The sequence below is a fragment of the Athene noctua genome, chromosome 25, assembly GCF_965140245.1.
Source record: "Athene noctua chromosome 25, bAthNoc1.hap1.1, whole genome shotgun sequence".
Taxonomy (NCBI): Eukaryota; Metazoa; Chordata; class Aves; order Strigiformes; family Strigidae; genus Athene; species Athene noctua.
In genome coordinates this window covers 8,378,054-8,391,122 of record NC_134061.1, presented here as the reverse complement: position 1 = coordinate 8,391,122, position 13,069 = coordinate 8,378,054, and the positions used below count along the sequence as shown (strand labels likewise).

Here is a 13,069-nt window from a genome sequence, read left to right as displayed (position 1 = left end):
GCCACTCATTGTCACCCACCAGGTAACATGCCCAAGCAGTAGCTCTGAATCAGGCACTGGTGTCCTCGGACCACGGGCTCCTCCTTCCCCACCACAGGCCCAGCTCCGCTGACAGAGCCTGGGGCTGAGCATCCAGAGCGTCCCCGTTGAAATGCAGCTTCTGGTTCTCCATCTCAGTCTCACAAAAGGCTTTTGACTGAGATGATCTACAGTTTAAATGTGAAATCCATTGTGGATTGATTGAAGGGCCATTATCATTCTGTGCCCAGGATGCCTCTGTGTTTTCATGCTGTTCATGGACTTTTTAAGAAGACTCATTACCTTTCCTGAGCCGCTCCTCCCCTCCCTCCATCACCACTCTGCCACTTCTTTATTTCCTTTTGAATGAAACAACAAGAAGCACACCAGGCAGATGTAATAGGAGGTTCATCCTCCTTGATCTCATTTCATTAATAGGCCTTTTCAGCTGAAGGCAGCTATTGTATTTTTGCTTCTTTTAACTGTGCTGCTGATTATTGACCTGCATCTGGTGACTTTGGTCTCGTTTGGGACTGTGAAGTCTCTGTTCGTCCTTTTTGTGCCCCTCCTGCCTCCCTACTGCAGTAACTGCTGGAGGTGGGCAGTGGTCACTGTTGTTGGACATGGAGAACCCCCCCGCTGTGGCTGCAGTTGGTTTTCCTCCCCGTCTGTATTCAAACGACGCTTGGTGAGCAGGCCACGGGAGATGTCTCCTTCTCGCAGAGCTGGCCAGCCGAGCCAGATGTCCAGGCCAGAGTAGGCTGTGGGCTGATGTCCTGTCTCTGCAGAACACCCCCCCAGGTGTGACTGTGTCACTGGTTTTCCATGAGGGAAGACGAGTTTCACAGCTCAAGTGATGTCGAACTTTGCAGGGCAGTGCTTAGTGTGGAAGCCGTGTCCCATTTGTTAGGTGAGGTCTAACATGGCTCCTGCTGATTTCTGAGCAAGCATCAGGTTTGCCTCCAGTGCAGGGCTGTGAGCTGTGTCCTGGTTCAGCTAGGATAGGGTTAAGTTTCCCCAGCAGAGAGGGGGAAGGGATCTCCAGGTGGGTTGTCAGGTCTGGGCACGGGAGAGCGGGAACTTTTTCTTTTGTGGCTTTGGTGGCGGGGAGCACGGGTCTGTCTGTAACCATTGCGGTATTTCTCTGTATATCTTTTGTCTTGTTCACTGTTATTACTGTTTACTGTTGTTATCATTGCTACTGTTGTTGCTCAGATTGTTTATTACACTGTTGTATTAAATTTCTTCTTATTTCAACCTGGGGTTTGTGCCCTACTTGTGTCTGAGGGTGGGGGAGGGACAACAGCAACGTGGTGCCTGGTCCCAACAGGGCTTAAACCAAACTCAGTTGTCATGTGCTCAGTCTGGTAGCCCCAAACAGGAGATGCCTTGAGGGTCCTGCCTAGATAAACTGCATTAGAGTGCTTTGCATCATGCTGTCGTTCCCAGTTCATCCTTCCTTTCTTTTACAGTAGCTTCTCCTCGGTGACAGTACCCTCCTCTTACATACTGAAAACTGGGACTGTTCGCAGAGTTCACAGGGCATTTTACAGATTGAATTTTCAGAATAAATGGTCTGTCTGGGTGGACACTCGTAAGTGAGAACTAATTGGTACTTGTTTGGGGGCAGGTGAGAGAGCTCCTCACAGTTAGAGAGAGAGAACCTTCTGGTGTTTAGCATCGCTAAGAGTGGGCATTTTCAAGGAAGCAATGTCTGTGATCAATGTAAAATGGAATTTAAGTGACAATTAATTTCTTGCGTAGCTTCTCAGTTAGCTGCACTTCAGATTGAAAAGAGCTAAACTCCAAGCCCAGTTTTATCACAACAGGCTATTCGCACCAGAAATCACAGGACAGTTGGTGCATAAATTGATATTTGTGTTATTTTCCTAGGCTTTCCTCGCACCTTGTCATGTCGCCTCACTAACACCTCCTTGGTGCCCCTGACCTTCAACCTTCGCATTCCTGGGGACGGCCTGGGAGAGCCAAGTGTCAGCAGTTTTGCTCAGATGACAGACAGCACTCGCCCATTCCGGAGAAAGGGAGCCCAACGTTGCCTCAGGCCAAGCGAATTCACCATAAAGCCCCACAGAGGGACCATCCGCCCCCTGGGATTCCTGGATATCCAGGTGTGGGAAGAGTCCAGCCGTACGTGCTGAGCAGGTGGTGCTGGAGCTTCACTGAGGGATGGGAGGGCTTTAGCACCGCTAGCTCTGAGCGTAACGCAGGGAGGATATCTGCACTGGTGTTGGGCTTTTGCTAGCTGGGTTACTCTGGGGCTTTTCTGAAGGACCACTGCTTTGTTCCCAGAATCGTCAGCTGAAGATCATGTCCCGTATGGTCAAGTGCAGAAGCCATTCATCTGTTTCTGAGAGCTGCTTGGAGCAGTTTCTTTGGTTTAAAGTGGGCAGAGGAAGGATGAGGACAGAAGGTGGCTGTTAAAAAGAGAGATGTCATTGTATAAAGCACTTTGCTTTTCTTCCCGGTCTTATTTCTCCTCTCCTGATGAGCAGAATGAGTTGTATTCACTGCCGTGATCTCCAGTGGGGACTGAAAAATCTCTGGCAGCCATGAACTGCACAGCACCTGCTGGGCTGCATTTTTCCCTCAGCTTCCCAGTGTAAAGCTGAATCTGTTGAGGTCAACAGATTGCCTCTGCATTTATGCTGTTGTAGTTGAGATTAAAAATTAGTCCCTTAATTTTAATACAATGGGGAGTAGAGCATTAATCTAATCCTGTTTACATATGCCCTGGTAAGTGCAAGGTGTATTTAACAAAGCAGATTTGTCAGAAGACTTGTTACTCCCAGCAACTGTGCTCTGTCCATTGACTAGCAGAAGTTAGGGCAGAATCCTCCCTTTCCTGCCCGTGGAACAAGAACTGGAGGACAGCACAGGTGGACGGTGGCTTTTGGGAGTGATGAAGTGTTCGATGCTCTTCTCTTCCACCAGGTCACCCTGTGCTCCAACACTCTGCAGCGATACGAGCTGGCTCTGGTGGTGGACGTGTGCGGTGTTGGCAGGGCGGTGTCAGTGCTGCTCCTCACAGCCAGGTATCGGCGCCTTCCTTGCAGCTCGTCGTCTCTCCTCGTGCTTCCAGCACCACGCTGCCTTGCACGTGGTTTGCTGGCTCCATATCCAAACCACAAGTGTTGCTTAATGACGTAGTTCTGCCCAGCCTGATGTCAGATGGGCAGTGTTCTGAAAGCAGCACCTGTACTCCACAGACAGGCGTGGCCCTGAGCCTTTTTCTAAAGGGAACAGTAATTATATTCATTGTTGGCCTGTTTTTTGGTGCTTGAGGTGTAATAAATTTCCAAAGGGCCATCTTTCCTCCTTCCTGCAAGTGGTGGACTTGTGCTGGGCTGCAGCCAAAATACAGCATCCATTTGGGCCGCAGCGAGCAGCGTGCTGAGAGCTGGTGTCTGGGTCATTTAACGAAGGCGCATGGGAAGGGGAAAGGGGCTTATGGGAGGACGGGTGAGGGGAAGCTCAAAGCATGATCTTATGAAGGGGAAAATAGTCCTTGATGTGGAAGGTGAGCTCAGGTTTCTCTGCTTCCCTCTGGTTCTTTTGAGCATTAATGTTCTCCGACTTAAGCCAAAAGTTGTTCTTGCTGCAGGCAGATTCAGCCCTGTTGTGCTGCGGTGGGTGTCGGTTTAATTCCAAGAGGGATGAGTTCACTGTGCTGTTCCCTCTCCAGGCAGAGTCATCCAGTCAGTGCCTGAGCTGCAGTTTTGTAAAACAAGTACAAATGGGGACAGAGAGTGCATGGAGCCGTGGGGTGCAGGAGCTGGGAGAGGGTGATCCCCCACTGCCTCGGGCTTGTGCCCTCCATCGCTGGGCAAAGGGCTGAGTTCTCAGGCAGGGCAACAGCGGTGTGGGAGAGGAGGCAGTCGTTCTCACTGAGACACTGGGGTCTTGTGCCCTTTGAGCCTTGGTGAGCACTCGGGGGGAAGGCTGCCCCAGAGCTCACGCCTTGCCGGGACTGTTGGGAGGGTCCTTGCAAGCCTCCTGGGACAAAGAGGGGGCAGAGTTGATCAGGGAGCTCTGGCACAGGGCACCATGCGCTGCCCGGGCACCTGGCAGCCTCTGCGAGGCCGAGTCCCGGGGTTTGCCCCAGCTTTACAGGCGGTGGTGGAGTCAGAAGCAGTTAAAGGCCATTTATTGCTGTAGGGGTATTAAGTGTCTATTTGACAAATGTGTTACACTCTGTTTCACACTACTTGGGGAGTAAACAAACTCCACGTTCTCTTGATATCTCTAATTCCCTTATGGTCCTCTTTTTGCCTAGATGCGTGGTTCCTGCGCTGCGAGTGCTCAACCCCGTCGTGATGTTCGGACGGTGCTTTCTAAAATACCCTTACCAGCAGATGCTGACCCTTGTGAACGACAGCGATCTTCCAGGCTGCTATGGGGTTCTTCCTCAGGTTGGCATTGCATCCGCCTCCTGCCCTCGGATGTTATCAAGGGTTCATTAGGGAAAGAACGGGTTTTGGCTAAGACCTTGCTAGTTTATATTCAAACCTAAAGGTTGTTGAGAGAAGGAACCTACCTGAATATAAACTTTAGGAAGCAGTTTAAACTTTTTAGGAAGCAGTTTATATTCTAGTCTTTGGGGTGCTTTCATGCAGGAGAACTTAGAGGGTTGTGAAAAGCTTCTGCAAGGAGGCTGCCAGCACAGGAGTGAGTGTCTGTGGGTGCAGCAGCTTTTGGAGCCCCTGAGGATGCTAAGCCCATACAAGTCTTGCATCTTGCTTTGTACCTTTCTGCTTTCTACTAGGGGTTTTTGAAAATGTGTGTGAATTGCCATTGGGGTAGATGTTGAGGAGTTCAAAGTTTCCTCCAAGGTCACTCCTGTGTGTTGCGTTTGACTCTGTCCCTTGCAGGAGCACAAGGAGGATGCTTCTGTGTGGTACTCCAGCCCCGTGCCGTGGGGGATTGTCCAGCCTCGCAGCTCGGTGGAGGTCCCGTTGACGCTGGAGGCCCAGGTGACGGGAGAGCAGGACACTGTTGCTCATGTTGCAGTGTTTGGGAGTGAAGGATCCCCTCTGGTGAGTTCCAGGGGACGTGGGCCTTGGTGCAACTCCTCTTGGTGGGGTGTGAAGCCTCAGGCAGGGTTGCTAATTCCAGGGATCCTTCCCGGGAAAACAAGAACTTTTAATATATGCTGGTGTGGACAAGGAAAGAAGGGGTTTGTGGCATACACAACAGCTACTGCCTGTGAAACAAAGAGCTTCACTTCACAGTCAGAACTGAGTAGAACTGCTCAGCAGGGATTCTTTATTCTCAGCACTGGGTATTGCTCCACCACAAGTGCTGCACCTACTAACAAAACTCTCTGACTAATACACACAAAAAGCACACGTATGCATCAGATTTCCTGGAAAAGGCAGTATGCTAATGTGTTTTCAGAATTCATTTACATAGTCTGAACGTGAGTAGTAAAAATAGTGAGGGTCTTCTCCCCCCTTGGTGCTCCACATCGTCTTCCTCACACTGCCCACTGGCTGAACTTTAGGTTTCCCATGTCCACGCCTGTTCGTGGAGTGACCTCACCCGTCCTTCGGCTCCTGTTTGTTCCGAGCGGGTTGGTTTAAACCAGCTTCCAGTCGCTTTTCTTGACACTGGCGTCTTCTCAGGCGCTTGTCTTGCGTTTTTAGGTCCCTGTTATTAGGGATGTACTCAGGGAGTTTACCAGACTGTCCAAGGCCTGTTTTATCTCCACTAGGCAAGGAATTACAGTTTTCAAGATGTTTTACAAGTGGGTAAGATCTCAGAGGGTAGTTAGGAAAAGAGTATAAATGAAATTATGTATATTGTGCTAAAATACAGGAAAAATAAGAGCTAGTGAAAAACAAGTAATGGTTAATGTTAAAACTAAACATCCAACTTTACTGGTTTTTAAACATTAACAAAGTCAGGAGGTCTTGTAATCTCAAGTATACTTGCAGCCACTCCCCTTCACCTAGAGAAGAGGAGGGATGGTGTCATCCCAGGTGGTAATCTAAGTGTCTGACACAGCATTTAATCACAGCTAGCTCAGACAGGATAAGAAGGCCAGTCTGAAGCCCAGAACAGCCCCTGGGTCTCATACTCTGCTGTGCAATTAGATGAACAGCTTTGGTGCTTCGTTAGGCCTTTTGTTCAGGAGCACACAGGGACATCCCTGAATCCTGCTAACGCAAGCGCTGTGTAAGAGGCCGTGCTGAAAGTCAGGCCTGTTATGTCTGAGGAACACTCATCATAGGTCTTTGCCAAGAGCCCCAGCCAAAGACTCATGAGTCTCCACACTGCTTGCACCTGGAGCACAGAGACTTTTTTTTTCTACCAAAACTGGAAATGGATGAGGCAAAGCATTTCTGGCCTAAAGCCTCCTGAAAGCTGATGTTCACAGTCAGGTATACACAACAGCAGCAATGACTACAAAATGTAGGCAAGAGAACGTTGTCTGTAGTGTCCTGGCTTCATCTAGCTGAAATCGAGAACAAATATAGTTAATTAAACTTTAATTTAAAATTATATCAACTTTTGAAGCAGCTGTTTTAAAACGTCTTCTCATCTCTCTGAGCATGAAAGAGGATGTCAGAGGATTCCTGGGAACCTTAAGCTTTTTGTAACAGAGAGAAAGGCTGACATTTTGAAAGTAGTTACAGGGATTTAAACTTTTAATAAGATGAATGGAAATGATGCTGCTAAATCTCCTGAATGCCTCCTGAATATTTTTAATGATGTGAGAAGGTGGTTTAGCGAAGGGATCCACATTCCTCCTCCAAGAGTCTATGCCAGTTCTGCAAGAACAAAACTTTTGGGTCTCAGACTGTCAAAAGAAAAAAAATACTGCTTGAATAATGTAATTAATAATTAATGCCCATTATCCGTATAATACCAGGAATACACATATGTGCAAATCAGAGCAACTAACTTGTGTGATCTCTAAAGGGCCTGCTTTGCTTCTGACTTGTACTGGCTTTCGCAGGTGTAGCTTTGGGACTAAAGCCACTGTCCCAGTGTGCTGTGCAGCAGCAGAAGTCAGTGAGGGTGGTTTGGGGCAAAACTGAGCAGTAAAAGGAGTGGGAGCAGGCACAAGGTAGAGGAAGGAGAGTTACCAGTGTGGAGGAGGTGTGGAAAAGCAAGCACGGTAAAAAGGGTTTCTTTACCCCCTGATAACGGGAGCTTTCAGATGGGATCAGTCCAGGTCCCACACTTGCACCAGGCCTTCTGTTTCAGTCTCACAACACTGAAAACTTCAAACAGCCATAACTATCCCCCTCTCTGGGAGTACCCTTAGAGCTGTCTAATCTTTTTAAACTTCCCCTGTTGGTTTTTTTGATCTTTCCTACCTGCTTCCTGGAGCAGAAAATCCATTTAGTGAGCACTGGAGAAGGACCAGTTGTCTACGTGCATCCAAGTAAGATAAATTTCAGCAGTATCCAAGTTCTACAAGATGCTTCCCGAACTCTCCACCTCTCCAATCAGAGTGTCATCCCTGCATCCTTCAGGGCAAAGATGGTAAGTATCTGTGGGGCTGTTTTCCAATAAAAACTGACTGACAAGCAACCTGTGACTTGATTTTTATATGCAACATTTGAATATGACTATATGATTGAGAAAGGAATGTATTCTGTCACAATGCAGTGAGAGAAGCCTGGTCTGAGGGCAGTTTTAGCTGGGGGACCACTCGGTAAAACAGAGAATTTGCATAGATGTTTGAGCAGAAATGAGTCTGGATCAGTGTTGCAAGTTCTCCCTTTATTTTGTGGAAGGTATTTAGCTTAAGAGTCATGTGTTTGGAGCTCTGAGACCAAGAGAAAGAGCATGGGTTTCCACACGGTTTCCCTGTTAGATCTGCATTTGCTTTGTGCCGAACTGCTGGTAATGACAGAGACTAGGGTGTGAGGTCTGGCCTCAAACTGCTCGCAGTGAGGTGAGTTTCACACCTCCTGGGGGTCAAGCCAGCTGGGTTGTTGCACAAGAACATACGTGTAATGGTGGCGTACCTACGGTGGAGTCCGTCGCGTTGCAGAGCACCTCTGGAGACTGGCTGCAGAGAAAGGCTCTTTAATCCTGGAGGCTGCGTAGGGTGAGAAGCTGCACGGCCCAGGGAGGGTGGGTTGCTCCTGGCAGGGGGAGCAGGGCTGATGCAGCCAGCACGGGCTCGTGCGCTGAGGCCGGGTGGGGTGTGCTCCCCACTGGAGGGGGGATCTGTGAGGGGCTTGAAAGCAGGGTTCGGAGGGGGTTTGTTCTTCTCCGTGTCCGGTGGGTCAGACTCCTGGGGCTGGTTAGCCCAGGCCTGGCACTGTGGACTGGGTGTTGTGGATGGAGCATCAGGCAGTGTGTGAGAGTACAGGCTCAGCCTCCTGGGCCGAGGACGGGGCTGAATTTCCCTCGTGCTGCTTTTCCGGATGTTTGGGGAATAAATGTAGCCTCAAAGTGGGGGATTCCCAGGGCAGCTTGCTTTGATTCCACAATGAAAACCTGCTTTCCATCTCTGCAGAGAGCAAGCCACCTGGGGTGGGTGGTGCTGGTGTGTGAAGGACGGGGTTTGCGTGCTCATAGCAGGCCCTGACCCGCAGAGCTGCTCCGGCACTGCTGTCCAGCCTCTTGCCTGCCCTCCCTCCCCGGGCAGCCTGTGTGTCCCGGGGGGCTCGCAGGGTGTCTCTGCCTCTGCATTGCCTCAGGGCCCTAAGGCGTGGGGCTGGGCAATGAGTCCTATCCTGCTTCACTGCCATCTCTCCAAATATTGTGGCTAATCAATAAATAGAACAATAATAGCAGGGGGGTCAGGGATGGTTTCTTGCCCTGCAGTAAGGGTGGGCTCTGCTGCTCCGTAGTCCCCCCTGCTGACCCCACAGGCTTGACTTACCCCACGGTGAGCATCTCGGCTTCTCAGGGCAGCTGCTGCTATCACAGAGGTGTTCAAGGGAGCAGGTCCTGAGAACCTGCTCGATCAGTCGTTTCAGCAAGGGCTCTTCAGACTCTTCATCCCCCCGATGCTGGGCTCCAGGGGAGCAGCACTGCGGCAGGCGAGGTGTGCTCCAGCTGCTCCCTGCCCCCAGCAGCTGCTTCCTTTGGTGCTGCTTTGCTGCCTCAGTTGAAGTTTTGCTCTTTGCTGCTGCCTTAGGCTGCCTGGTCATTTATTGAGGGGAAGAAGAGAGGACTGAATAATTTTGGAGATAAGATCTGAGATGCAGTTGGGCATCAGGGTGAACTGCACAGGTACATCTGAGAGCAGAGGCAGTCTCTTAGCCTCGCTGGTGGGTGACTTGGGCATCCTGCATCCAGTTGTGCCCCTGAGCCCAAGTCTTGTGTGCTCCAAGACAGAAAAGCTGCTGCTTTGAATTCCTGCTTGGAGATTGCTGCAGGACGGTGAGCTGTGATTTCCCTGTCCTCCTGTTTGATGGCTGATCTTGAAACCGTGGCTGTTTGCAGTTAGGCTTAGAGATCACGGTCCCTGCTCAAAGGAAGGAGCTATGATTGAAATTTTCACAGCAGCATTGGATCAGCAATGTTACAGCACGCTGACTGGCAGCTCAGTAAACCAAATGAGGTTAAATTAAGGGACAGCAACAGGGCAAGTGAAAGGTTGGTATCTTGTTCGAAACAGGAAAGGAAAATGCTGTACTGCAGATGGCCATGGTGCCACCTTGGTGGTGGTATCAACCATCACATGCAAATTGCTGTTCCTGTCAAGTCAAGATTTCTTCTTCCTCTTGGGAGAAAAGAGCATTATCTGAGCAAGCCAAGATGCTTTTTTGTGGATAACTTCACTTTGGGGTAGTGACTTAAGGAATTACCTGGAGTACCCCTTGTACACAGGCTTCCCTGGATGAGTTGTCTGTTATATTCTGAGTTGTGGGGAGCAGCACTGAGCATCTCTGCCACCAGAAATAAATAAAACCCCTCCCAGTCTGTGCATTGAGATGGGGCTGGTTTGGGTTTGAAGAAGAGCACAGGGACTTCGTAGCCTTGTCCTCTGTTGGCTTATCCCTGTGTGCCTGGGTGTCTGCAGGTCTGTGACCCCTGGGACCAGTGTGTCAACCCGTGTTGAATCCTGTGTGTGTCTGATGTGCTTTTCCTTGTCAGATTGCTTTCCCAGCTGCCAGGCAGCGCTGTTAGAGAATCCTCAATGGGAGGGTTTGCGCCTTTTGGGGCAGAAAAGACTGGAGGAACAGGTCACCATGAATGGGCTGCTGCAACTTAGCTGGGGACTGATGTGACCTGATGAAAAAGATGGCAGTTTCTCCTCCTTGCTGCTGCTGTCATATTCTTTCCCCAAGTGTCTGATTTTTTTTGCCATATTGGCAAGTACAAAAGAGTTGTATTGGTTAATGGAAGTGTTTGCTTTCCCTGCAGACAAGCAGAAAGGAAAAAGCATTGTTCTTTGATCATTTTCTACTTGTTCTTTGTCACTCTGTCTTCTTCAGGATCTTTTATTCAGCTACTAAGAATGACACCTCTTGGCACCACGGAAGGCAGTTGCATATCATGCCTGTGTGATCAGGAAAGAAAAGACGGAGGTGTAATTTTTGTTACTCAGTGGCAGCTTTCTTCTGCCTGTATGGGTCTGTCAGGTGCTACCTTAGGGAGCCAAACGGTGGTCTCTCAGTCCCTTGTAATGAGGGAGGAGGGAGAAGACCTTTCTGGGGATTTCCTCTTCTTATGACAGTCCTAATTTGGGGTCCTGACTCCTTCAACCTGATCCTTGGCCTCCCTAATCCAGAGCCCTGTGGTGCTGGTGGAGCTCACTGCTGCCTGGTTTCCAGCAGCGGTCATACAGCCAGATGTGTTTTCTTCAGGAGGGTGCCTGGTGAGTAGATCCCCTTTCACCTGCCCAGGGATGAGTTGCCCTCAGATTCATGTGGAGCTGACATTGCAGAAAAGACCCCGGTGTTTTTTATTAAAAAAAAAAAAAAAAAGAAAGAAACCAACTGTAACTGTATCTTTTCCCTGGGATTCACTGAAGAAAAGTCAATTGATTTTCAGGCAGTGCATAAAGGCTCATGGTCAAACATGATGTAAGCAAGGGGAGAACACACAGTTCCCATTCCTGTACTTGCTTCTCTCCTCATTAGTGCAGGATTTGTTTCATTTACTAATTTCATTGTTTACTCTCTCAAGCTTTTGACAACATTCCCTTTATTAAAGAAATGGCCATATGGAGACAGCAAAACAGTGCCAGTAAAGGGATGCTGCTTTAGTGATTCTGTTCCTGTTCTGGCTGGCGGGCAGTTTTGCTGATATCCAAGCAAATTGTTCAGGCTGTGGGGAGGGAAGTCTTTGAAGAGTGTGTTGACATTGTCTGTAGCTCTCTCCAACTGAAGTTGGAGCAGACTTGAATTGGCAAGAGGGGCTGGTTTTTAAATCTACTGTAATTTGCTTTTTTTCCCCCCCCAAGCATCTGAATAATTAGCTGGCCTGTCAGTGTTTGCTCATAGCAAGACACAGACAGACAGATAGTGCTGTGCCCTTCAAATGATATCTTCAGTGCTATTTAGAAATGAGTGTTAAATTAACTTTCCAGGATATGGGCAGCACTGGCCCTGAATATGTGGTCTCTTCCAAGGTGAGCAAAACTTGAAGATGCACAGGCTTAACTCTTTCCAGAGCTGTCCCACCAGAGCCTCATGGTGCTCCAAAAGCTCACCTTTAGGCTTAAACCATTAGTTTAGGTTTTAAAGGCCATGTTTTGCTAATACAGCAGTACCAATTTGCTGATTTCCACCCAGTTTGGTCTTGCCAGAGCTGGAGGGAACAATTCACTGTAGCCAACTGTGCCTGGAAACACACGGCATCAGTCATGAGCAGGGGTCGTGGAATCTGTCTTGCCCTGGTGACTGGTGGTACCAAAACCTGAGAAAGGTGGAAGGCTGTGTCCCTCCCAGTGTCGCACAGGCTTAGGTCCAGCAGGCTTAGGTCCAGAGCATGTGGCTCTCAGAAAGGGGAGCAGAGGTGTGGAGGAGACCTTGGAAAAGGTGCCTGAAACCTGGCCACAGGGGAGAGTTTGTTTTTTATCACATAAGGTATCTTGTATGAGTTCATGCCCTTTTAGAATTGCTGTTTTTCAGTAATGGAAGAAATTGTTATTCTGCTTGTCTCAGGAAACTAAACTTGTTGTGTCATGCTGCACCTGTTGGCTAACTGAATTAAAGAAGGGTAGAATCTTCAAGGCAATTATGCTCCTGCAAGAAAGAGTGACTCAGCCGGGTGCTTTTCCCAGAGGAAAAGCAGGAGGGGTTTGGTTATCAAAGCAGGTGGCCCTGATCTCCCCAGCCCAGCAAGGAAGCGCAGATGGGTTCTGGAGGGGTGAGCTATGGACCAGGGACACAAATGGAGACAAGCTTCGTTAGCTCGCTCAACTCTGCTATTGGCTGAACCCAGCTTGGCAAGTTAGGCTCTGTTGTCAGTGGCAGTGAGCGCCACACTACTTTTTTTTAGAGGCTCTGCCTTTTGATTTCATAAAACATCCCCTTGATGGTGCTCTGGGGCAGAGGCTAAACCAAAGTGGTCCCCATCCGTGCTTTTGCCGAGGAGATGCTGGTGCTGAGGTGCCAGGAGGCGGCTGGTGGTTGGTGGGAGCATCCAGCCAGCCTCGTGCCCTGACCTCCACCTCCTGCTGGGGCCCGGGGCGGTCTGGGGCTCTCTTCTGCCACTGGCAGTTTGTGCGGGTAAAGAGTAGCTTTGAAATGAAGAACGCAGGGTCCCCCACCTCAGGACTGCTGAAACACCTGGGATAAGGCTCTGTGCACAACTGATGTAGGATGGGGATTTATTTCCCCTTCATGTGCAGCCTCCGTGAGGAGCGATGGGTTGGCTGGCCAAGGTGTGAATGCTCTCTCGCTAGAGCTGTGGCTTGGTAAAGTACAGCTGCATTTTTAAGACTGAGTTGTTCTCCCTCCATCACTCAGGCACGGCCAGAATGACCAGATCACTTTAATTAACTAGCTTTAAGTAGCTTCAAGAGAACTGAGTGTGGTGGCTCCTCAGTCATTGTAAGAGTCGGCCAGAAGATCAGCGTTGTCTCACCATTGTCACCAGTGACATGGACAGT

At 49.4% G+C, this 13,069-nt stretch overlaps 1 protein-coding gene across 9 annotated transcripts in view; it reads left to right on the top strand.

The window, feature by feature from the left end:
* LOC141970476 (hydrocephalus-inducing protein homolog) overlaps positions 1–13,069 on the top strand; it is a 150,349-nt gene that overhangs the window by 61,738 nt on the left and 75,542 nt on the right. For all 9 annotated transcript variants that reach the window (XR_012635192.1, XR_012635193.1, XR_012635194.1 and 6 more), the window contains exons 18-22: positions 1,912–2,147; positions 2,971–3,071; positions 4,313–4,448; positions 4,908–5,072; positions 7,378–7,530. Coding sequence is in view for 6 of the 9 variants with exons in the window: in XM_074927120.1 (XP_074783221.1) it covers positions 1,912–2,147; positions 2,971–3,071; positions 4,313–4,448; positions 4,908–5,072; positions 7,378–7,530 (791 nt within the window). In the remaining 3 variants the exon portion in view is untranslated. The remainder of the gene's footprint in view (positions 1–1,911; positions 2,148–2,970; positions 3,072–4,312; positions 4,449–4,907; positions 5,073–7,377; positions 7,531–13,069) is intronic.